Raw genomic sequence first — 26863 nt, forward strand, 5'->3', positions numbered from 1 at the left:
GAGACAAAAAGTAGACTTTGCAGCTATCAGGAAATAACACTGATCAAATTGTTCACACTTTTACAGTGTTAGTTTCATCAGCAGTTGTACAGTGCATTGGGAAAGTATTCAGACCCCTTGACTTTTTCCACATTTTGTTACCTTACAGCCTTATTCTAAAATGTATTAAACGAAATGTTTTCCTCATCAATCTACACACAATACCCCATAATGACAAAGCGAAAACAGGTTTAAAGATTTGTTTGCAAATGTATAATAAAAAAAAACAGACATACCTCATTTACATAAGTATTCAGACCCTTTTCTATGAGACTCGAAATTCAACTCAGGTGCATCCCGTTTCCATTGATCATCCTTGAGATGTTTCTACAACTTCATTGGAGGCCACCTGTGGTAAATTCAATTGATTGGACAAGATTTGGAAAGGCACACACCTGTCTACATAAGGTCCCACTGTTGACAGTGCATTTCAAAGCAAAAAGCAAGCCATGAGGTCGAAGGAATTGTCCATAGAGCTCAGAGATAGGATTGTGTTGAGGCACAGATCTGGGGAAGGGTACAAAAAAATGTCTGCAGCATTGAAGGTCCCCAAGAACACAGTGGCCTCCATCATTCTTAAATGGAAGAAGTTTGGAACCACCAAGACTCTTGCTAGAGCTGGCCAAACTGAGCAATCGGGAGAGAAGGAACTTGGTCAGGAACGTGACCAAGAACCCGATGGTCACTCTGACAGAGATACAGAGTTCCGCTGTGGAGATGGGAGAACCTTCTAGAAGGACAACCATCTCTGCAGCACTCCACCAATCAGGCCTTTATGATAGTGGCCAGACGGAAGCCACTACTCAGTAAAAGGCACATGACAGCCCGCTTGGAATTTGCCAAAAGGCACCTAAAGGACTCTCAGACCATGATAAACAAGATTCTCTGGTCTGATGAAACCAAGATTGAACTCTTTGGCCTGAATGACAAGCATTACGTCTGGAGGAAATCTGGCACCATCCCTACGGTGAAGCATGGTGGTGGCAGCATCATGCTGTGGGGATAAGTAGTACAGAGAGATGCTTGATGAAAACCTGCTCCAGAGCGCTCAGGACCTCAGACTGGGGCGAAGGCTCACCTTCAAACAGGACAACAACCCTAAGCACACAGCCAAGACAACGCAGGAGTGGCTTCGGGACAAGTCTCTGAATGTTCTTGAGTGGCCCAGCCAGAGCCCGGACTTGAACCTGATCGAACATCTTTGGAGAGACCTGAAAATAGCTGTGCAGCGACACTCCCCATCCAACCTGACAGAGCTTGAGAGTATCTGCAGAGAAGATTGGGAGAAACTCCCCAAATACAGGTGTGCTAAGCATTTAGCGTCATACCCAAGAAGACTCGAGGCTGTAATCACTGCCAAAGGTGCTTCAACAAAGTACTGAGTAAAGAGTCTGAATCCTTATGTAAATATGATATTTCAGTTTGCAAACATTTCTAAAAACCTGTTTTTGCTTTGTCATTATGGGGTATTGTGTGTAGATTGATGAGGGGAAAAAAAACAATTTAATCCATTCTAGAATAAGGCTGTAATGTAACAAAATGTAGAAAAAGTGAATACTTTCTGAATGCACTGTATAATATGATATAAAACACAGGAAAAACATAATTTTGACTGCACTGGGCCTTTAACATGTCCATGAAAACCACTTCATAAAATGTCTGGTTTTGTGTCTCTGTTTCAAAATCTATGATTTTGGGGTATGGGAACAACTAGGTTGATTGTGACATTAAGTTGATTGCGACTTACTCGTCTTGATTGTTTACACATTCCTTACACATTCAGTGTCTTCAATGGAGACAACTCATCAGAAGGCCTTCCACCGAATGGAGGACAGGATGAAATGGATTAAATATAACAATGTAGCCAAGTAGGAAAACACCTGAGAGAAGTCCAAGAAACATGACATTCAGACATGAATAAAGATAACACACACCCCCAGTCCTGTTTTCTGATCAGCAGATTATACAGAAACACACAGATGCTGGCATTATCTTGCACAGATACTGTAGGTACATCACTAAGACACTGCTGTTATTCTGTTAATAATTCTCTCAACAACGTAGTCACCTTTATCAGTAAATGGCATTTGCCTGTAATCTCTTCAAAGGGATAATAATTAAGCTCTTTCTAAGTGTAAAGGACAACATGTTGCTTGCTTAGCGAGTACCACTTCTTCCCGATTCGGCCCATACCTGGCGCGAACTAGGGACCTCTGCCTTGCTAGCACACGTGACCACCGTCCAGAAGCGTCTTACCAGTCAGAGACACGCGAAAAGCTAGCTAATTGCTGCCTCAAGTGGGGTCACTTCAGGCTGAGGAGTAAGTTTTACACATCCCCATGTACTAAATAAACATTGTTATCTATGTAGTACTTACCACTGCAGCAATGTCTATCTGGTCGTTTTTTAAGTTGGCTGTATTGTCTTTAAAATCAATGGTGACCTTCGCCAGGGATACTGATGCACTGAGGTAGAAGACGGCTGCCAGTCCGTGGATCGCAAAGTCCTGGAGAGACACAAATGAGACCCTTCGACATACACAATCTCACACAAAATCACATACATTGACACTCAAACAAAATCACATTCATTGACAAACATACTGACAAACATACAAAACACTCACCCACTCACGCACACAGACACACACCCTGTCTCAGAGCTTACCGCTGCCACCCATCCACCCTTGGTTTTGTGTCCCCCGGCAACGAAGATGACGAGCCAGAGGAATGTCGTAATGAAGCAGAACACAGACACAAATATCACCCAGCCCTGTGGGTTCTCTGGCTTTACATGGGTGGATGCCACCAGGATCCACACCAGACCCCCGAATATCTGTACACTTGCACGCATGCACACACACATACACAAACCCACACACACACAACAACAACAGCCTGCTCAATCACAACTAATCACAACAATTCAGTCCATATATACTACTCATCTATACTCTACAAAGGTCTCCTGAAGCTTTCATTGACTTGGAATGACATCAAGTGCAAGGCTGTATTCTAATAGTCTTCAATTACTCTTGTTGGGGATCACTGATTTGTTATGGCTGGTGAGGTGAAAGCAATATGGTGTGAATTCCACTCTTTCCCCCTTCAGTCTTCTTAGTTCCAATTGAAAACCACGTAATAATAATAATTGATTGGATTTATATATAAACTCTGCTGTACTCATTTCAAAGAAGTGAGAACTCATCTAAAGCAACTTGTACTGCAGAGCATATTGATTTGAACCATTGTGTGATACCAAGGGAATGACAATCGTCCGTAAAGTACAGAAAAGAGACAGACATTATATCTTTCATTATCACCCATCTTTAGATAAAATTATGATTGCACTCTTTCTGTGATGTAGCACTTAGATAAGTGACATCTACATCTTATGCAATGATGAGGCTATTACCTGGCACTAAAATGACCATACATCACATTTGTAAAATGAACTGATTACAAAGTTAAAGCTGCAATCCTTAATTGAAACAATAACAAAGTGGAGACCCTGCCTGTGTTTTGGTAAAAAGCTGAGGGATGGGCTTGGAGAAATGTAACCACTCTCAAATTGCAATGACTGCAAAATTCCAGTTTTAACCATGTTTTGAGTCTATACAGTGTTTATATTTACTTTGTTTACGAACATTCAAGTATAATAAGCTTATATTTTGGGTTCTGATGAGGTACAACAATTGAACTAAGCTCATTAGGCATTTGTAAGTTATATTGTTCAAGAATCAATGCTGTTTATTCAATGGGTAGGTTATATCCAAAAATTGATGTAGCAACTAAGGATTCTATCTTTAACTTTTTCGGCAATTGACAGGAAAAATGTGAACGAGATCATGCCTATTGAGTGGAATAAAAGTTTTATTGTGAAATTAGGTACGGCGTACGTTCAAGCAGCTGCACTCTATAATATTATAAGCTCTAGTCAGAGCGCCCAGTTCAATTCTGTTTGAGACCATTTTTAAATTCTCTAACTGGTTAAATGAGTGAGAAATAGATGTAATTGTTGCAAAAGTTTGTGAGTGGGCAAAATACAGTGCATTGGGAAAGTATTCAGACCACTTTTATGTTATGTTACAGCCTTATTCTAAAATGGATTAAATTGTTTTTTTTCCCTCATCAACCTACACACAATAACCCATAATGACAAAGCAAAAACAGGTTTTTAGAAATGTTTGAAGTTAAAAAGATAACCCCGGAAATATCACATTTGCATAAATATACAGGCCCTTTACTCAGTACTTTGTTGAAGCACCTTTGGCAGCGATTACAGCCTCGAGTCTTCTTGGGTATGACGCTACAAGCTTGGCACACCTGTATTTAGGGAGTTTCTCCAATTCTTCTCTGCAGATCCTCTCAAGCTCTGTCAGGTTGGATGGGGAGCGTCGCTGCACAGCTATTTTCAGGTTTCTCCAGAGATTATGAGGAGGAATTTTCAGTGAACTATTGGATAAACTAAGTTAAATCATAGACATGACGAACATATAGTCAGAATTCTCTGTTAGTAGGCAAGAATTTAATTTCACTGGGTGTGTGTGTGTGTGTGTGTGTGTGTGAAATGGGGATCTGACCTCGGGTCGAATTCCTCGCTCTTACCTAATCCATGGCTGTCCTACCTTATCAGAGACTGAAACCAGACTGTTGCCTAATGCATCTCTCCTCAAACATAGGTTCTGAGAGCGGAGCCAGAGTTGAACAGAGTTCAGACTAGTCATGAGTAATTACAGCATGATGGGAGGGAAGAAAGGAGTAGGTTTGGGTATGTTTGAAAGATTAAGTGTGAACCTGTCATGTCCAACAGTAAATCTTTAGGTCAAGCCAGGGAGAGCCGGGGTTGAACAGAGTTTAAACTGAACATGAGTGTTTTTGCATGATAAGGGATTGATTGATTGTATTACTATTGGTTCTGAACTGAATAAAAGTCAAATTTTGCTGCTATCATACACTAAGGGAGTGGATAGAGCGGTAGAGAGAGAATGGAACTGAAGAGAAGGGTGGGGGAACCTAAGAGGGAGGGGCTTTAAACTACGATGTGTGTGAATATGACTATATAAATGGAGAGTGGGGAGAGAGAGGGGAGCTACTCTGCAGACCAGCTCGGCTTTGTTGAATTGTAATAAAGTCTATCTTGATTCTACAAAAACTCTGGAAGAACTTTGATTTCTAATAAAGTATAGTGATAATTTTCCACATCAATGTTCAATCTGGTTCAAGTCCGGGCTCTGGCTTGGCCACTAAAGGACATTCAGAGACTTGTCCCAAAGCCACTCCTGCGTTGTCTTGGTTGTGTGCTTAGGGTCGTTGTCCTGTTGGAAGGTGAACATTCGCCCCAGTCTGAGGTCCTGAGCGCTCTGGAGCAGGTTTTCATCAAGGATCTTTCTCTACTTTGCTCCGCTCATCTTTCCCTTGATCCTGACTAGTCTCCCAGTCCCTGCCGCTGAAACATCCCCACAGCATGATGCTGCCACCACCATGCTTCACCGTAGGGATGATGTTGTTTCTCATGGTCTGAGAGTCCTTTAGGTGCCTTTTGGCAAACTCCAAGCGGGCTGTCATATGTCTTTTACTAAGGTGTGGCTTCCGTCTGGCCACTCTACCATAAAGGCCTGATTGGTGGAGTGCTGCAGGGATGGTTGTCCTTCTGGAAGGTTCTCCCATCTCCACAGAGGAACTCTGGAGCTCTGTCAGAGTGACCATTGGGTTCTTGGTCACCTCCCTGACCAAGGCCCTTCTCCTCTGATTGCTCAGTATAGACAGTTGTGTGACTTTCCAAATCATGTCCAATCAATTGAATTTACCACAGGTGGACTCCAATCAAGTTGTAGAAACATCTCAAGGATGATCAATGGAAACAGGATGCACCTGAGCTCAATGTCAAGTCTTCATAGCAAAGGTTCTGAATACATACACTACCAGTCAAAAGTTTGGATACCTACTCATTCAAGGATGTTTCTTTATTTTTACTATTTTTTACATTGTAAAATAATAGTGAAGACATCAAAACTATGAAATAACACATATGGAATCATGTAGTAAACAAAAAAGAGTTAAACAAATCAAAATATATTTTATATTTGAGATTCTTCAAATAGCCACCCTTTGCCTTGATGACAGCTTTGCACAATCTTGGCATTCTCTCAACCAGCTTCACCTGGAATGCTTTTCCAACAGTCTTGAAGGAGTTCCCACATATGCTGAGCACTTATTGGCTGCTTTTCCTTCACTCTGCGGTCTGACTCATCCCAAACCATCTCAATTGGGTTGAGGTCAGGGGATTGTGGAGGCCAGGTCATCTAATGCAGCAGTCCATCACTCTCCTTCTTGGTAAAATAGCCCTTACACAGCCTGGAGGTCCTGTTGAAAAACAAATGATAGTCCCACTAAGCCCAAACCAGATGGGATGGCGTATCGCTGCAGAATGCTGTGGTAGCCATGCTGGTTAAGCGTGCCTAGAATTCTAAATAAATCACAGACACTGTCACCAGCAAAGCACCCCCACACCATAACTCCTCCTCCTCCATGCTTTACGGTGGGAACTACACATGCGGAGATCATCCGTTCACCCACACCACTTCTCACAAAGACACGGCGGTTGGAACCAAAAATCTCCAATTTGGACTCCAGACCAAAGAACAAATGTCCACCGGTCTAATGTCCATTGCTCGTGTTTCTTGGCTCAAGCATGTCTCTTCTTATTATTGGTGTCCTTCAGTAGTGGTTTCTTTGCACAATTTGACCATAAAGGCCTGATTCACACAGTCTCCTCTGAACAGTTGATGTAGAGATGTGTCTGTGACTTGAACTCCGTGAAATTTTTATTTGGGCTACAATTTCTGAGGCTGTTACTCTAATAAACTTATCCTCTGCAGCAGAGGTAACTCTTGGTCTTCCATTCCTCCGGCGGTCCTCATGAGAGCCAGTTTCATCATAGCGCTTGATGGTTTTTGCGACTGTACTTGAAGAAACTTTCAAAGTTCTTTAAATTTTCCATGTTGACTGACCTTCATGTCTTAAAGTAATGATGGACTGTCGTTTCTCTTTGCTTATTTGAGCTGTTATTGACATAATATGGACTTGGTCTTTTACCCCCAACCTTGTCACAACACAACTGATTGGCTCAAACGCATTAAGAAGGAAATAAATTCCACAAATTAACTTTTAAGAAGGCACACCTGTTAATTGAAATGCAATCCAGGTGACTACCTTATGAAGCTGGTTCAGAGAATGCCACGAGTGTGCAAAGCTGTCATCAAGGCAAAGGGTGGCTATTTGAAGAATCTCAAATATAAAATATGTTTTGATTTGTTTAACACTTTTTTGGTTACTACATGATTCCATATGTGTTATTTCATAGTTTTGATTTCTTCACTGTTATTCTACAATGTAGAAAATAGTAAAAATAAAGAAAAACCCTTGAATGAGTCGGTGTTCTAAAACCTTTGACCAGTAGTGTATATACAGTGAGGGAAAAAAGTATTTGATCCCCTGCTGATTTTGTACGTTTGCCCACTGACAAAGAAATTATCAGTCTATAATTTTAATGGTAGGTTTATTTGAACAGTGAGAGACAGAATATTCAGAAAAAAATCCAGAAAAACGCATGTTAAAAATGTTATAAATTGATTTGCATTTTAATGAGGGAAATAAGTATTTGACCCCCTCTCAATCAGAAAGATTTCTGGCTCCCAGGTGTCTTTTATACAGGTAACGAGCTGAGATTAGGAGCACACTCTTAAAGGGAGTGCTCCTAATCGCAGCTTGTTACCTGTATAAAAGACACCTGTCCACAGAAGCAATCAATCAATCAGATTCCAAACTCTCCACCATTGTCAAGACCAAAGAGCTCTCCAAGGATGTCAGGGACAAGATTGTAGACCTACACAAGGCTGGAATGGGCTACAATACCATCGCCAAGCAGCTTGGTGAGAAGGTGACAACAGTTGGTGCGATTATTCGCAAATGGAAGAAACACAAAATAATTGTCAATGTCCCTCGGCCTGGGGCTCCATGCAAGATCTCACCTCGTGGAGTTGCAATGATCATGAGAACGGTGAGGAATCAGCCCAGAACTACACGGGAGGATCTTGTCAATGATCTCAAGGCAGCTGGGACCATAGTCACCAAGAAAACAATTGGTAACACACTACGTCGTGAAGGACTGAAATCCTGCAGCGCCCGCAAGGTCCCCCTGCTCAAGAAAGCACATATACAGGCCCGTCTGAAGTTTACCAATGAACATCTGAATGATTCAGATGAGAACTGGGTGAAAGTGTTGTGGTCAGATGAGACCAAAATCGAGCTCTTTGGCATCAACTCAACTCGCCGTGTTTGGAGGAGGAGGAATGCTGCCTATGACCCCAAGAACACCATCCCACCATCGAACATGGAGGTGGAAACATTATGCTTTGTGGGTGTTTTTCTGCTAAGGGGATAGGACAACTTCACCGCATCAAAGGGACGATGGACGGGGCCTTCAAATCTTGGGTGAGAACCTCCTTCCCTCAGCCAGGGCATTGAAAATGGGTCGTGGATGGGTATTCCAGCATGACAATAACCCAAAACACACGGCCAAGGCAACAAAGGAGTGGCTCAAGAAGAAGCACATTAAGGTCCTGGAGTGGCCTAGCCTGTCTCCAGACCTTAATCCCATAGAAAATCTGTGGAGGGAGCTGAAGGTTCGAGTTGCCAAACGTCAGCCTCGAAACCTTAATGACTTGGAGAAGATCTGCAAAGAGGAGTGGGACAAAATCCCTCCTGAGATGTGTGCAAACCTGGTGGCCAACTACAAGAAATGTCTGACCTCTGTGATTGCCAACAAGGGTTTTGCCACCAAGTACTAAGTCATGTTTTGCAGAGGGGTCAAATACTTATTTCCCTCATTAAAATGCAAATCAATTTATAACATTTTTGACATTTTCTGGATTTTTGTTGTTGTTATTCTGTCTCTCACTGTTCAAATAAACCTACCATTAAAATTATAGACTGATCATTTCTTTGTCAGTGGGCAAACGTACAAAATCAGCAGGGGATCAAATAGTTTTTTCCCTCACTGTATATTACATTTGGAAAGAAATGGCACCCCTTGTGTGTACTTCCGGTAATACCATATACCCCAGTATGGTACAGAAACGGTATAAAGGTATGAAAATCTGGATATGGCCCAACCCTACATTGCCCCATTGTCTGTTGTCTTGTGGATGCTGGTCTTCATGAGGAATTTTTCCATCTTATTGCAGAGAAAATGGCATTAAGAGCATAGAGCAGAGTCATCCCATAAGACATCACCTACAGGCAAAATAAAAGATACAGAAAGGTGAGGAGTGGGATGGACCACTAGTTCTCTCTGCTTGGTAATGTGAGGTTTAACCCTACAGTGTAGCCTGTTTAGGTTACTATTTAGGCTACTACAATATTCAACTTGGGTCTTCTTGGGGAAAATTCAGTAGGCTTCAGTTGAGGTACACTTTTTTTTATCACAGGTGTTAATGGAACATACCACTGCAGCAATGTCCATTGTCCAATTGGTATTCTTTGAAGAATACATTGGTAGAAGAACACCTTCCTAATATTGAATTGCACCCCCTTTTGCCCTAAGAACAGCCTCAATTCGTCAGGGAATGGACTCTACAAGGTGTCAAAAGTGTTCCACAGGGATGCTGGCCCATGTTGACTCCAATGCCAAATTGGAGTCAACATAAAATCACCCGCGGGCCAAATTCCAGTTGGGGAACCCTGCAATAGAGACTACCTGCTAAAACACTATAGCCTTTCAATAGACAAAATGTACATTATACTTTCATTGTCATCATTCTTTTTGATTATACATTAGGATGGGAAGAAAATCAGTATCATTGTCATTTTCATACTTTTTTTTGTAAATCACTGTTATCAAAGATGGCTGAATGAGTGGCTTTGAGTCTCACCAGTGTGGGCCAGATGCTGCTCTTATTGGCTCCACTGGTGAAGATGAATAACCACAGGGTAATGAAGATGAAGCAGCACACAGACACAAACATCACCCAGCCTTGAGGGTTCGCAATCAGCATCTTAGTGGAGGCCACCAGGGTCCACATCAGACCCCCAAACACCTGCCACACAAGCAAGCCCGCATGCACACACACACACACACACAGATTCACACACACAGACACACATATACACACACACACACACACACAGAAGAGATAGGGAGAGAACACCGTGTTCACACAACATACAGTCATAAATTAAACATCAATGTTGATAAATTGTTAGTCAAAGGATTTAATGGTTCAATCAGTCATACACTTCTTTGTGTCACCTCAATAATAATATAATAATATGCCATTTAGCAGACGCTTTTATCCAAAGCGACTTACAGTCATGCGTGCATAAATATTTTTTTTGTGTATGGGTGGTCCCGGGGATCGAACCCACTACCTTGGCGTTACAAGCGCCGTGCTCTACCAGCTGAGCTACAGAGGACCACAATAGTGCCACTCCATGTGATGTAATAAGACCACAGAGAGCAGGCGACAGTAACATGGAAAGTAAACATGCACCTTCAGCCATGAATCTGCTGGTAGCTAACCAAGCAGGTTCAATGTTAGCTAGCTAACATTAGGCTCTAACTAGCCAAGCAAACGGCTCTGAGATACGAATAATAACATCATACACAGAACGTTAGCTAGCGAGCCAGCTAGCTAACGTTAGCTAGCTAGCTAACAGTACACTTTAACTTGAAATGAAACCACTTTCTGTCAAAATTAGAAACGTGTAATATCTGAAAATGTAGCTAGCTAGACTATTTTACTCGTACACATCATGCATGATGGATGCGTCTCCTTGTCACAGATGCCATGGTTGCCCTTCATTTGAAGATGTAATCCGGAGACAGGTGTTTTCTCCATCTCTTTAGCTATCATACTCTAATTCCACTGATTTCAAAACTCGATCCTCCAGAAAGTGGAGCGCAACACTTATGCAGTTCCACTACACAATACATTTAAAATAAAGCCGCGTTAGACAAGATTACACATACTGACCAGCTCAAATAGACAGAAGCCTTCTATATGGCAGACCAATCCGAACTCCTCTCTCGGCATGTCCAGCCCACTCATTATCTCAGCCAATCATGGCTAGTGGGAAGGTTGCTGTCTTTTTCCGTGGCCAACTAGGCTCGTAATTTAACAATTGTATTACTATTTACAGATGGCATACAAGTTTGTTATTAAGGCACATGAAAGTTCGCGTGTTCCAGAAGTCATTTAGATTTTTTAAAAAGTTAACGTTCAAATGGCTCTCCTGTGAAATAGTGACCTGCGACATACGCCTAGTTTCCTGAAACGAGTCACATATAGTAAGACAGGGGGGCACTGTTTTGCTCGCTCGGATTCTTTCTCTGGTGAGATACACAATATATACAAAAGTATGTGGACACCCCTTCAAATGAGTGGATTCGGCTATTTCAGCCACAACCCGTTGCTGACAGGTGTATAAAATTGAGCACACAGCCACGCAATCTCCATAGACAAACATTGGCAGTAGAATGGCCTTACTGAAGAGCTCAGTGGCTTTCAACGTGACACAGACATACAGTTGAAGTCAGAAGTTTACATAAACTTAGGTTGGAGTCATTAAAACTCGTTTTTCAACCACTCCACAAATTTCTTTTGAACAAACTATAGTTTTAGCAAGTCCGTTAGGACATCTACTTTGTGCATGAAACAAATACTTTTTCCAACAATTGTTTACAGACAGATTATTTCACTTATAATTCACTGTGGGTCAGAAGTTTACATACACTAAGTTGACTGTGCCTTTAAACAGCTTGGAAAATTCCAGAAAATGATGTCATGGCTTTAGAAGCTTCTGATAGGCTAATTGACAAACTCAGTGCCTCTTTGCTTGACATCATGGGAAAATCTAAATAAATCAGCCAAGACCTTTGAAAAAAAATTTGTAGACCTCCGTAAGTTTGGTTCATCCTTGGGAGCAATTTCCAAACGCCTGAAGGTACCACGTTCATCTGTACAAACAATAGTATGCAAGTATAAACACCACTGGACCACGCAGCCGTCATACCGCTCAGGAAGGAGACGCGTTCTGTCTCCTAGAGATACATACTTTGGTGCGAAAAGTGCAAATCAATCCCAGAACAACAGCAAAGGACTTTGTGAAGATGCTGGAGGAAACAGGTACAAAAGTATCTATATCCACAGTAAAACAAGTCCTATATCGACATAACCTGAAAGGCCGCTTAGCAAGGAAGAAGCCACTGCTCCAAAACCGCCATAAAAAAAGCCAGACTACGGTTTGCAGCTGCACATGGGGACAAAGATTGTACTTTTTGGAGAAATGTCCTCTGGTCTGATGAAACAAAAATAGAACTGTTTGGGCATAATGAACATCGTTATGTTTGGAGGAAAAATGGGGTGGCTTGCAAGACGAAGAACACCATCCCAACCTTGAAGCACGGGGGTGGCAGCATCATGCTGTGGGGGTGCTTTGCTGCAGGAGGGACTGGTGCACTTCACAAAATAGATGGCATCATGAGGAAGGAAAATGATGTGGATATATTGAAGCAACATCTCAAGACATCAGTCAGGAAGTTAAAGCTTGGTCGCAAATGGGTCTTCCAAATGGACAATGATCCCAAGCATACTTCCAAAGTTGTGGCAAAATGGCTTAAGGACAACAAAGTCAAGGTATTGGAGTGGCCATCCCAAAGCCCTGACCTCAATCCTATAGAAAATGTGTGGGCAGAACTGAAAAAGCGTGTGCGAGCAAGGAGGCCTACAAACCTGACTCAGTTACACCAGCTCTGTCAGGAGGAATGGGCCAAAATTCACCCAACTTATTGTGGGAAGCTTGTGGAAGGCTACCCGAAATGTTTGACCCAAGTTAAACAATTTAAAGGCAATGCTACCAAATACTAATTGAGATGACAATGAAACTTCTGACCCACTGGGAATGTGATGAAAGAAATAAAAGCTGAAATAAATCATTCTCTCTACTATTATTCTGACATTTCAGATTCTTAAAATAAAGTGGTGATCCTAACTGACCTAAGACAGGGAATGTTTACTAGGATTAAATGTCAGGAATTGTGAAAAACTGAGTTTAAATGTATTTGGCTAAGGTGTATGTAAACTTCCGACTTCAACTGTATGTATATATTTGCATAAAAAAAAAACATATGGGGGATTCGAAGTGATGCAGACAATTACATTGTTGGAAGTTACAATCTATCTGCAATATTAAAGCTGATCTACGCCCTAAAAAAAAAGACACAAAAAAAAAGATAAATGTGTACATAATGTTGTATTAGGCTGGGTTTACACGAAGCAACTTTCACGCAATTTTAGTTGCAGTTGCAAGTGACATCATCTCAAGCAACTTTTCTGTTACATGAAGTAACTCAAAGGCAATTAAAATGGCATGCAACAGCCAATCAAATTGAAGCTGCTTGTTTGAGAATTCTAAACTCACCCCATGTCATCTGCTGCATTACATTGTGGATTCACAAATTATTTGTTTATCCAACCGTTTGGTTATTGTAATAGCAAGGATATAGAAGAAATGCAGCCTGTACAATTCAGCTAGCTAGCCAAAATAACATTGCAAACACCAACACAGTTAGCTAGTTAGCTAGCAACGAGCTAACCAAGCTAGCAACAAACTAAGCTAGCTAGAACAGTTCATGGTGGACAATCTCAGTTGAAACTGGTCAGGGAGAGGTTTGGATTAATTTTGAAATTACATTTATGGACTGCTGAAACATATACAATCATTTATATACATATCCTATTGTGTTAGTCTCTGTTCTGTCAACCCTGATCGCAGGTTGTGCTACGCAGCACTGACAGCTGTGTTGACATGACAACTGGGTTGGAATTCCGAACCTTCGAATGGATCATGTGACAAAAGTGTTTGTTTTGATTGATTGTTGCTTGTAACTAGTTGCACAAAGTTGAAAAGTTTCAACTGGATGCAACCAAGTTGCAAATGAGCTGCTTATTAGTTTCACGAAGCATTCAAGAAGCAACTCAGTTGCAAGCAACTAAAATTGCGTGCAAGTTGTGTCTTGTAATGGCAGCCTTAGGTATGACTAGGGATGCAAAGCTACTGGTAATTTACAAAATAATTGTCAGTAATGTTGATAATTAACAGGTAATCTATGGTAACTTTGGTCATTTATACTCGAATAACATATATATTTTTTAATTCATGTATAGTATTCATTTTGTATATATGTGTCCATATTATCCATGAGTTTCTAGTGGATAAACCATATGGTTCAAGAGAAAATTGCCTAATTAATGAAAAAAGCATCTAGTCAACAATGGTATTATTTTCAATTAACTCTGCAACTCTTCAAACTATTGAGTTTTTTCACAACTGCCACCAGTTTGTCGCCAAAACATTTACAACAAAGACATATTGACATAAAATAAAATAAAAATGTACATTAAAAAGTGTGTAAAAAAATAAAAAGGATATTTAATGCTGAAACCCTCATATTAAACACAAGTTGATGGTTTATTAATTCAGCTACTTACTTTTAGAGAACTAGCAAGTTAAACCAAATACACAGCTGGACTCGCCAGCTCCCGCTTTCTCAACTGTTCTGGGGAATTACAGTAATGTGAAATGATGTCTGTTTTATCTCCTAACGTATTGCACAAGTTGACTGCAGGTATTTACTTCAAGTAAATTGTATTGAAAATTTTCAAAGAAATCGTTTCAACGTTATTGACGGTATTGAAAAACCATCCGGTGGCTATTTATTAATAAAATAGAAAAAGACAAAACAATATAGTGAAATACAATTAAGCAATAAGGCCCGAGGGGGTGTGGTATATGGCCAATATACTACGGCTAAGGGCTGTTCTTAGGCAAGACGCAACGCAGAGTGCCTGGATACAGCCCTTAGCTGTGGTATACAGTGCATTCGGAAAGTATTGAGACCTCTTGACCTTTTCCACATTTTGTTACGTTACAGCCTTATTCTTAAAAACTGATTTAATTGTTTTTTCCCTCATCAATCTACACACAATACCCCATAATGACAAAGCAAAAACAGGTTTTTAGATTTCTTTGCAAATTTATAAAAAATAAAAAACTGAAACATCACATTTACATAAGTATTCAGACCCTTTACTCAGTCCTTTTTTGAAGCACCTTTGGCAGCGATTACAGCATCAAGTCTTCTTTGGTATGACGCTACAAGCTTGGCACACCTGTATTTGGGGAGTTTCTCCCATTCTTCTCTGCAGATCCTCTCAAGCTCTGTCAGGTTGGATGGGGAGCGTCGTTGCACAGCTATTTTCAGGTCTCTCAAGAGATGTTAGATCGGGTTTGAATCCGGGCTCTGGCTGGGCCACTCAAGGACATTCAGAGACTTGTCCCGAAGCCACTCCTGCTTTGTCTTGGCTGTGTGCTTAGAGTCGATGTCCTTTTGGAAGGTGAACCTTCGCCCCAGTCTGAGGTCCTGAGCGCTCTGGAGCAGGTTTTCATGTGTCTTTTACTGAGGAGTGGCTTCCGTCTGGCCTACCATAAAGGCCTGATTGGTGGAGTGCTGCAGAGATGGTTGTCCTTCTGGAAGGTTCTCCCATCTCCACAGCGGAACTCTGTATCTCTGTCAGAGTGACCATCGGGTTCTTGGTCACGTTCCTGACCAAGTTCCTTCTCTCCCGATTGCTCAGTTTGGCCAGCTCTAGCAAGAGTCTTGGTGGTTCCAAACTTCTTCCATTTAAGAATGATGGAGGCCACTGTGTTCTTGGGGACCTTCAATGCTGAAGAAATTTTTTGGTACCCTTCCAGATCTGTGCCTCGACACAATCCTGTCTCGGAGCTCTACGGACAATTCCTTTGACCTCATGGCTTGGTTTTTGCTCTGACATGCAGTGTCAACTGTGGGACCTTATATAGAAAGGTGTGTGCCTTTTCAAATCATGTCCAATCTATTGAATTTACCACAGGTGGACTCCAATCAATCAAGTTGTAGAAACTTCTCAAGGATGATCAATGAAAACAGGATGCACTTGAGCTGAAATTCGAGTCTCATGGCAAAGGGTCTGAATACTTATGTAAATAAAGTATTTCTGTTTTTATTTTAAATACATTTAAAAAAAAAAACATTTCTAAAAATGTTGTTTTCGCTTTTTTCATTATGGGGTATTGTGTGTAGATTGAAGAGGAATTGTTTTATTTTAATCCATTAGTACTATACTATTATAGGAAAAGCAGTTTGGTGTTCTATGTATCTAATCATCAACACAGGTGAAACAGGGACAACACCAATCTGACTAGATGACCTTCCTCTTCAACGTGGAAGACACATCATGTACACTACAGTACGTGACCTGATCAATGGTGGTGATGCCGTATCCAACATATCATATGTAGTCAACCCATTATCCTGTCCATGAGTGTGTGGGAGTGTGTGTGCGTGCATGTATGTTACCTGCATTCTGTATGGTAGCCCTGTCCATAAGCAGAGCATCTGCCAGTAGTTGTCTGTGTAGAACCAGCAGAACACTGACAAAGCAGGGAGAGGAGTTAGCTACAGAAACATCAAAACCACTATGAGATCTCCAATATGACAAGAGGTGCTGTCGCTTCGATTCCAAAATTCACACTCACCTTAGCTGTGACCACGTGCGAGCGTTTGGCGAGTTCAGTTTGAGGAAGTGTTTAGGGATTTTCCTGGAAAACATAATCTGCTGGAACATACCTGTTCCTGTGGCTGAGACCAGAGAGATATCACAAAGATGATGAGAAGCTCAAAAACTCCCATTCAAGTTTTATTAGTCATATGTACGGGACACGCATGGCATACATCATCCAACTGTGACACTCTGGCTCCGGGACTTTTGTATTTGAGCCAGGGTGTATTTGTTTTGTTGGGTTTTGTTGTGGGGTTTGTTGTATAGGGTGTATTCGGTTGGTTGTGTTTTGGGTGAGTTTATTGTGGTGTCGTGTGACTCCCAATCGGAGGTAACGAGTGTCAGCTGTCGGCTCGTTATCTCTGATTGGGAGCCATATTTAAACTATTTGTGTTCTCATGAGGGGTGTGGGTTTTTGTTCCGTTTCGGTCAGTGTACCGTGGACTTCATTGAGTCGTCTTTTGTTTTGTAGTTCGATAACGTTTGTTTAATAAAGTCATGTTTCTTGGACACGCTGCGCCTTGGTCATACTTAGACGACATAGACGACCGTGACAGAAAAACCCACCATAGAAGGACCAAGCAGCGTGTCCAGGAGCAAGACAGCTGGACATGGGAGGAAGCGCCTGGTAAGGAGATCGAGAGGCTGGCGATGGCCCAGGTGGGCAAATCGTGGTCCTGGGAGGACATGCTCGGGGGCAAGGGACCTTGGGGGAAGATCAAGGCCCTGGCGAGAGAGGAGCAACGGCGTCAGCAGGGCCATCATCGTTGGAAGGACGAGAGGCAACCCCAAAAAGTTTTTTGGGGGGGGCACATGGCTTGGACGACGGGGCTAACGGAGGCAGAGAAGGGGCGAATTCAAGAGGCAACCAGGTTACGGGGGTCACTGGCCAAAGTAGGGAAAGGAGATGTAGAGGCAAGGCGTGAGAGACTGAGGTGTGTATCCAGTCCGGTCCGGCCCGTTCCAGTTCCCGGGGTAGAGCCAGTGGTGTGTGCCTCCAGTACGGTCCGGCCTGTTACGACCCCTCGCACCAAGGATACGGTGCGCTTCGCCAGCCCGGCCCGGCCTGTTCCGGCCACTCGCACCAGGGATACGGTGCGCTTCGCCAGCCCCGCCCGGCCTGTTCCGGCCACTCGCACCAGGGATACGGTGCGCTTCGCCAGCCCAGCCCGGCCTGTTCCGGCCACTCGCACCAGGGATACGGTGCGCTTCGCCAGCCCAGCCCGGCCTGTTCCGGCCACTCGCACCAGGGATACGGTGCGCTTCGCCAGCCCGGCCCGGCCTGTTCCGGCCACTCGCACCAGGGATACGGTGCGCGTCGCCAGCCCTTTCCCACCAGTGCCTACACCACGCCCCAAGCCTCCTGTGTGTCTCCCGAGTCCTGTGCGTCCTGTTGCTGCTCTCCGCACTAGGCTTAATGTGAGTCCCCAGGGTCCAGCATGCCCTGTTCCGGCTCTCCGCACTAGCCCTTATGTGCGTTCCCAGGGTCCAGCATACCCTGTTGCTTCTCCCCGCACTAGCCCTGAGATGCGTGTCCTCAGCCCGGTACCTCCAGTTCCGGCACCACGCATCAGGCCTACGGTGCGTCCCCAGGGCCAAGCATGCCCTGTTGCTGCTTCCCGCACTAGCCCTGAGATGCGTGTCCTCAGCCCGGTACCTCCAGTTCCGGCACCACGCATCAGGCCTACGGTGCGTCCCCAGGGTCCAGCATGCCCTGTTGCTTCTCCCCGCACTAGCCCTGAGATGCGTGTCCTCAGCCCGGTACCTCCTGTTCCGGCACCACGCACCAGGCCTACGATGCGCCTCAGACGGCCAGAGTCTGCCGTCTGCCCAACGGGGTCTGAACTGTCCGTCTGCCCAACGCCGTCTGAACTGCCCGTCTGCCCAACGCCGTCTGAATTGTCCGTCTGCCAAGCGCCGCAGGAACTGCCCGTCTGTACTGAGCCTGCTAAGCCGCCCGTCTGCCATGAGCCTTCAGAGCCGTCCGCCAGACCGGAGCCGCTAGAGCTCTCCGCCAGACAGGAGCAGCCAGAGCCTTCCGCCAGACAGGATCAGCCAGAGCCTTCCGCCAGACAGGAGCAGCCAGAGCCTTCCGCCAGACAGGAGCAGCCAGAGCCTTCCGCCAGACAGGATCAGCCAGAGCCTTCCGCCAGACAGGATCAGCCAGAGCCTTCCGCCAGACAGGATCAGCCAGAGCCTTCCGCCAGACAGGATCAGCCAGAGCCGTCCAGCCAGGATCCGCCAGAGCCGTCCAGCCAGGATCCGCCAGAGCCAGCCAGCCAGGATCCGCCATTCAGTCCGGTGCTGCCCCTTAGTCAGGTACTGTCCCTTAGTCCGGTGCTGCCCCTTAGTCCGGTGCTGCCCCTTAGTCCGGTGCCGCCCCTTAATCCAGTGGGGTTTAATTGGGGGGTGGTCAGGTGGAGGGGGCTACGGAAGCGGATAGTGACTAAGGTGGGGTGGGGACCACGACCTGGGCCAGAGCCGCCACCATGGACAGACGCCCACCCAGACCCTCCCCTAGACTGTATGCTGGTGCGCCCGGAGTGCGCACCTTTAGGGGGGGGTACTGTGATACTCTGGCTCCATGGACTTTGATTATTTGAGCCAGGGTTGTTCATTTTCATTGTTTGGGTGTATTTCTATGTTGGGTATTTCTAGTTGTTCATTTCTATGTTTGGTGATTGGTCTTGATTAGTCATATGACTCCCAATCGGAGGTAACGAGTGTCAGCTGTCGGCTCGTTATCTCTGATTGGGAGCCATATTTAAACTGTGTGGTTTCTCCTTGGTTTGTGGGTTTTTGTTCCATGTTTCTGTCAGTGTTACAGAGGACTTCACTATCGTCATTTGTTGTTTTTCGTGGTTGCTTTATTAAATAAAGTCATCATGTTCACTCCACGCGCTGCGTATTGGTCCGCTTCTTCAGACGATCGTGACACCAACGAAATGCTTACTTGCAGGTTCCTTCTCGACAATGCAACAACAATGAGAAATATATTTTTTTTATATAGTTAAATTGTAGTAGAATATAATCAACATTTTAGCATAAGTAGAATATAGGAAGGCACAATTTATAGTACAATATTTACACGTGTATTGGGGAAGAGAGGATGGGGGCAAGTGTATAAATTGAGCAGTATAATAAGAGTCTGATAGCAGCAATTGTGATGTGTGCTAAGGTGCAGAGAATCATTCTCAACATAGCATTCTCAACTTCATTTATTAACATGCAATTAACATGCACTTTTTGGAATTATTTTATTATGATTTATTTATTTTTGGGGGGGGGGGGGGGACTGTGGGGTGCGTTGGGTTGAGGGGCAGCTTTCGGGGGAACTGTGGTGGGGATCTTGGAGGGCTGGTGGCCTGGTGGTTGGGAGCTTAGGCCGGTGGCTGATAGGTCGCTGGTTCGGGTTCCCGTTTTTGACCTTGTGGGAGATCTGTCGACGTGCCCTTGAGCAGGGCGTTGACCCTGGTTGCTTCTGTGGGTCGCTCTGGATGGGGGTCTGTTAGATGACTGAATGTAATGTAAATGTTGAGCGGCTGCACTGCAAGTAGATTGTATGTTTTAATATTGGGGAAAAAACACACAAAAACATGCACTTTTTGTGTGTTTATACCTCCTCTTGTTATAGGCTGATCCATCTCTATGTCCTTCTCATATGGTTTGCCTCCATGCACAAGAAATTAATAGGTCCTGTAGACAAAGACACAGACAGACACAGGCATGAGATTCACTTCCCTCTTAGGGAATCTGTATTGATGACAAAACTGCGCAGTGAGTCATTTTGGCTCCGGGTCAGATCTGTTGGGGAGAAATGCGACAGAATAACATCGGCATGAGAGCGTTCCTCATTAGTGACAAACAGTTACTGCAACACATACTGTACTATACTATTCTAGGAAAAGCAGTTTGGTGTTCTCTGTATCCGATCATCAACAGGGATAATACCAATCGGACTAGATGACCTTCCTGTTCTATGTTCTATGACATCATCATGTACATAATACGTCACCTGATCAATGAAATCAGATTATGAATCAGATTATGAAATCTCTTACGACACCGCACAGAGTCATTTTGGCTCTGGGCCAGCAATGGAGTAGTACAGTACCTTTGTGGGACAAGTGCTCCCTTGGCATCAAAGAACTTCAGGAAGGCCCAGCCACAGCTCAGGTCCCCTCTCTCACCTGTAGACTGGAGAGCAAGAGCTCAATATTAATCAACATGCAAACTAAGATTCACTTGAAAATCATGTTATAGATACTGCTTATAATAAACTGCCTTCATAGTAAATTGCTGGAGAAATAACTAACCCCAAGGACATGGCTAGAGGGGTTAGTCTTCAAACATGGCAGTGCACTGAAAGTGACAACTTTGCTGTAGACTTGAGTAGTCTTTCTCCGGAACGGTATAAGAAACGCTTACATTTCGGATGTATGTTACGGCAAGTTCAAACAATATTCCCAGCTCAGGAGCGTCCGAGTTGCATCTCAGGAAACAGTCCCTGTAAAAAAAGGCTGGGTGGATTCCCAGTCATCTGCGGATCCAAACCAAACAAGCATTTAAACTTAAAGGCCCAGTGCAGTCAAAAACTTGATTTTTCTGTGTTTCATATATATTTCCACACTGTGAGGTTGGAATAAAACTGAAAATTATTATAATACCCTTTTAGTGTAAGAGCTGTTTGAAAAGACTGCCTGAAATTTCAGTCTGTTGTGGTGGAAAGGAATTTTGGCCTGCCTGATGACATCACCAGGCGGTAAATGAGTTAATAGACCAATAAGAATGAGAGTTCCAAACCTCTCTGCTGCCAATAACAGCTAGTTTTCAGTTTTCTCCTCCCCACTCAGACCACTCCCAGACAGTCCTAGTAAAATGCTTGCTTGAGAAATTGGTCTTTGTTAAGAAGCAATTTTGGTTTCTTTTTGACCATTTTAATTGAAAACAATCACAGTAAGGTACTTAATTGTTACCCAGAAATTATTTGATATTGAGAAAAATTGCTGCATTGGACCTTTAATTTTTAGACTATAAAGCATGGTACAGTCTGCTCCATTTCAATAGCTTTAGTGTTCAGTGATGTCTAAATTAATGTAGCACCCGTGGAGGAAAAGGACCAGATCTTGACGTTGTTTGCACTGCAAGTGGCTCGGACCTCGCGGATGCTACTCAGATCCTGAAAAGAGAAGACGGTCAACCTATTGACCCTCACTCACAACATTCCCAACAGCCTCACTGACTGATGCATTCTGACAATAGGACTTGCTACTGCCCTCTAGTGGGTAGAAGTAGCATTATAAAAAGAGGTAGGTATGTTGAAAGGAGCAAGTTGTTGGGAAAGAGTGTAGAAAGACACAATTCAATCAAAAAGGAATCATGTGTAAGCACGACAGGGTAGCGGTGTCCCACCTGAGTGCCGTCGAAGGCGCAGAGGCGGATGTGCCGAGTGAGGACTTGAACACCAACTACCTTCTTTACATTAGTGTTCAGACCCTTTGCAATGAGACTCGAAATTGAGCTCAGGTGCATCCTGTTTCCAATTATCATCCTTGAGATGTTTCTACAACTTGATTGGAGTCCACCTGTGGTCAATTCAATTGATTGGACATTATTTGGAAAGGCACACAACTGTCTATACTGAGCAATCAGAGGAGAAGGGCCTTGGTCAGGGAGGTGACCAAGAACCCAATGGTCACTCTGACAGAGCTCCAGAGTTCCTCTGTGGAGATGGGAGAACCTTCCAGAAGGACAACCATCCCTGCAGCACTCCACCAATCAGGCCTTTATGGTAGAGTGGCCAGACGGAAGCCACACCTTAGTAAAAGACATATGACAGCCCGCTTGGAGTTTGCCAAAAGGCACCTAAAGGACTCTCAGACCATGAGAAACAAGATTCTCTGGTCTGATGAAACGAAGATTGAACTCTTTGGCCTGAATGCCAAGCGTCATATCTGGAGGAAACCTGGCACCATCCCTACGATGAAGCATGGTGGTGGCTGCATCATGCTGTGGGGATGTTTTTCAGTGGCATGGACTGGGAGACTAGTCAGGATCGAGGGAAAGATGAACGGAGCAAAGTACAGAGAGATCCTTGATGAAAACCTGCTCCAGAGCGCTCAGGACCTCAGACTGGGGCGAAGGTTCACCTTCCAACACGGCCAAGACAATGCAGGAGTGGCTTTGGGACAAGTCTCTGAATGTCCTTGAGTGGCCAAGCCAGAGTCCGGACTTGAACCCGATCGAACATCTCTGGAGAGACTTGAAAATAGCTGTGCAGCGACGCTCCCCTTCCAACCTGACAGAGCTTGAGAGGATCTGCAGAGAAGAATGGGAGAATCTCCCCAAATACATGTGCCAAGCTTGTAGCGTCATACCCAAGAAGACTCAAGGCTGTAATCGCTGTCAAAGGTGCTTCAACAAAGTACTGAGTAAAGGGTCTGAATACTTATGTAAATGTGATATTTCAGTTTTTAATTTTTTATAAATTTGCAAACATTTCTAAAAACCTGTTTTTGCTTTGTCATTATAGGGTATTGTGTGTAGATTGATTAGGGTGGAAAAAACAATTTAATCCATTTTAGAATAAGGCTGTAACGTAACGAAATTGTGGAAAAAGTGAATGGGTCTGAATACCTTCCAAATGCACTGTAAGTAGGAGATGATGTTCTAGAATCTAGTTGAACTGGTTCAGCACTAGTTCCTCTTACATCTGTGATGGCCCTCCTCACACTGTCCCAGTGTGAGCTGTTAATCGTAGAAGATATTCACTATGACAGTCATTGGGAGCATTGTAAATATATGTGTTATCAATTATAGGGCTCCCGAGTGGCGCAGCGGTCTAAGGCACTGCATCTCAGTGCTTGAGGCATCACTACAGACCCCCGGTTTGATCCCAGGCTGTATCACAACTGGCCGTGATTGGTAGTCCCATTGGGCGGCGCACAATTGGCCCAGCGTCGTCTGGGTTTGGCCGGTGTAGGCCGTCATTGTAAATAAGAATTTGTTCTTAACTGAGTTAAATAAAGGTAAAATAAAATAAAATAAAAATAGAAAGCAACAACAAACTTGATTGCCTAGTAGTCAGAAAGATTCATAATCACTTATTTGAGGGAGTGATAGTCTTCGAGCGACAGCTTTGTGAACCTTGCCATCTAGTGGTTATGAAGAGAACCTCACCTTGGCTTCCTTTTGGACTCATCAAGCTCCTCATTCTCTGATACTTTCTCATCATCATCATCATCATCATCATCCTGGTCTGACTATCTCTGCAACATACAAAAGTGAAATTTGACCCTCGCTATTCAAATAAACATCTGAATCCAACTTTTGTCCGAACTGCACCATATTCCTGCTGTATAAGTAGTGGTAGATTTCGTGGTAGGAAGTCTCGCATGAAGCGCATGGTCTAATGGCAGCCTGCTGTCTAACTCAACAGGAATATGGTGCTGTTCGGACAAAAGTTGGATTCAGACATTTATTTGATAGCGAGGGACACATTTCACTTTACATCTGGTAAGTAGAGTTCATAGAGATTATACATGTCTTTGTTGACTGGAAACGTTTTTTTGGTGTAGCCGGCTATAGCTCACTTGTCTTTTGATATCATCTGTCTTTCTTTGCACTGTTTGCAAAGGACATTTTATTTTTGGTGGCAGTTCACTAAATGTTTTGTTGTTGTTTCTAATGGAAAGATGATCCCAAAAAAAATGTAAGCAAGTTAGCACTTAGCAGACGCTTTCAGTGGTCGCTAAGCACCAACTTCTGGTATTCTTCTTCTTTAAATTTGTATTGCGGATCACAACCAACTGAAATGTGCATACACCGGCACCTACTCAACACACCCTGTAACTCTTCTGAAGTCAAATCTCATACCCCAAAATACTTCTCTGGCGCTGCCACCACAACATCTATTTTCTGTGACTTACGTTCCATTTATGCTGTACAGTTGAAAACTATAGCTATGAACGCTAAGAATCCAACCTTACTGAAGCGTATATCACTCGTTGACCTATCCCTCTGTGCTGGCACAGATCTACTACTCATGGTGATCCTCTCAGGATCCCTCACCCTTGACCCATCTTCCCCTACTTTTTTCACTGCCTCAGCATACAACGCCCTCTGCACTAATCTAACCCTTGTAACCTCAACCTGCCTCTCTCGCACCGGACAATTCTGATCTCCAGCACCATGGGTACCCCTACAGTTAACACACACAGCTTTTTCTACAGATACTACACATTCCTTTGTCTCATGCCCTTCTGCACACTTCTCACATCTAGGAATTTCCCTCCTACACACTGCTGCAACATGACCAAAAGCTTTGCACATAAAACACTGTAATGGGTTCGGGACAAAAGCTCTCACGGGATAACTGACACATCCTAACTTGACTTTGTCGGGTAAAGAATCAAAACTCAGCAGGACAGACAGTGGCCATGTCCGAATACCCATACTTGCAACCATAACATCCGTTTGAGTATGCAAAAAATTGTTTAATAGTATGTGACATTTCGAAAATTGAGTATACAGTGGGGAAAAAAAGTATTTAGTCAGCCACCAATTGTGCAAGTTCTCCCACTTAAAAAGATGAGAGAGGCCTGTAATTTTCATCATAGGTACACGTCAACTATGACAGACAAATTGAGGAAAAAAAATCCAGAAAATCACATTGTAGGATTTTTAATGAATTTATTTGCAAATGATGGTGGAAAATAAGTATTTGGTCACCTACAAACAAGCAAGAGTTCTGGCTCTCACAGACCTGTAACTTCTTCTTTAAGAGGCTCCTCTGTCCTCCACTCGTTACCTGTATTAATGGCACCTGTTTGAAGTTGTTATCAGTATAAAAGACACCTGTCCACAACCTCAAACAGTCAGACTCCAAACTCCACTATGGCCAAGACCAAAGAGCTGTCAAAGGACACCAGAAACAAAATTGTAGACCTGCACCAGGCTGGGAAGACTGAATCTGCAATAGGTAAGCAGCTTGGTTTGAAGAAATCAACTGTGGGAGCAATTATTAGGAAATGGAAGACATACAAGACCACTGATAATGTCCCTCGATCTGGGGCTCCACGCAAGATCTCACCCCATGGGGTCAAAATGATCACAAGAACGGTGAGCAAAAATCCCAGAACCACACGGGGGACCTAGTGAATGACCTGCAGAGAGCTGGGACCAAAGTAACAAAGCCTACCATCAGTAACACACTACGCCGCCAGGGACTCAAATCCTGCAGTGCCAGACGTGTCCCCCTGCTTAAGCCAGTACATGTCCAGGCCCGTCTGAAGTTTGCTAGAGTGCATTTGGATGATCCAGAAGAGGATTGGGAGAATGTCATATGGTCAGATGAAACCAAAATAGAACTTTTTGGTAAAAACTCAACTCGTCGTGTTTGGAGGACAAAGAATGCTGAGTTGCATCCAAAGAACACCATACCTACTGTGAAGCATGGGGTGGAAACATCATGCTTTGGGTCTGTTTTTCTGCAAAGGGACCAGGACGACTGATCCGTGTAAAGGAAAGAATGAATGGGGCCATGTATCGTGAGATTTTGAGTGAAAACCTCCTTCCATCAGCAAGGGCATTGAAGATGAAACGTGGCTGGGTCTTTCAGCATGACAATGATCCCAAACACACCGCCCTGGCAACGAAGGAGTGGCTTCGTAAGAAGCATTTCAAGGTCCTGGAGTGGCCTAGCCAGTCTCCAGATCTCAACCCCATAGAAAATATGTCACGGTTCAGACAGACGACCAGAGGACCACAATTGCGTCACACCAGAAAGTTTATTAAACTTAAGGGAAAAGGGAAGTAGGGAGTGAATGAAGGCTCCAGGGGTAACAGGGATCCCGTCCAATGCGCTGGGTCTGTGCCCCCCCCAGTGGCAGCGATGCGTCCTATGAAGCCGGTGGTGGGTGGTCCAGAAGTCCTGGGGGGGGGAGACACAGACACAACAGGGCGGAATGAAACCAGGCAGCAGTACAGTTCAAGGGAAATCCAAAATACGTAGTAGCAAGGCAGAAGGCTGGTCAGAGTTACCGGGATTGAAGAGTAGTCAGGAGTCGTAATGGCAGAAGCAGGTCTGGATCTCCTGAGGCAGAAGAGTATCCAAAAAACAGGCAGGTCCGGGGTCACAAAACCAGGGTGAGCCAGAAGCGCGAG

The 26863-nt window shown here is 43.8% G+C and overlaps 2 protein-coding genes across 2 annotated transcripts in view; one reads left to right on the top strand and one right to left on the bottom strand.

Moving 5' to 3' along the window:
• The window catches only part of LOC311134805 (sodium/calcium exchanger 1-like), a gene marked incomplete at both ends in the record, with an annotated part of 795938 nt that overhangs the window by 478582 nt on the left and 290493 nt on the right, over window positions 1–26863 (top strand). The window lies entirely within an intron of this gene.
• LOC311116249 (myelin and lymphocyte protein-like) lies at window positions 1845–10123 on the bottom strand (the record flags this gene model as incomplete). The annotated part of the gene is made up of 4 exons (XM_084157391.1): window positions 1845–1919; window positions 2417–2545; window positions 2707–2874; window positions 9974–10123. The coding sequence occupies 4 exons, from the start codon at window positions 10121–10123 to the stop codon at window positions 1845–1847; spliced, it is 522 nt and encodes a 173-aa protein (XP_084013517.1).

Source organism: Coregonus lavaretus (genome assembly GCF_964263955.1).
Source record: "Coregonus lavaretus genome assembly, chromosome: 1".
Lineage (NCBI taxonomy): Eukaryota > Metazoa > Chordata > Actinopteri > Salmoniformes > Salmonidae > Coregonus > Coregonus lavaretus.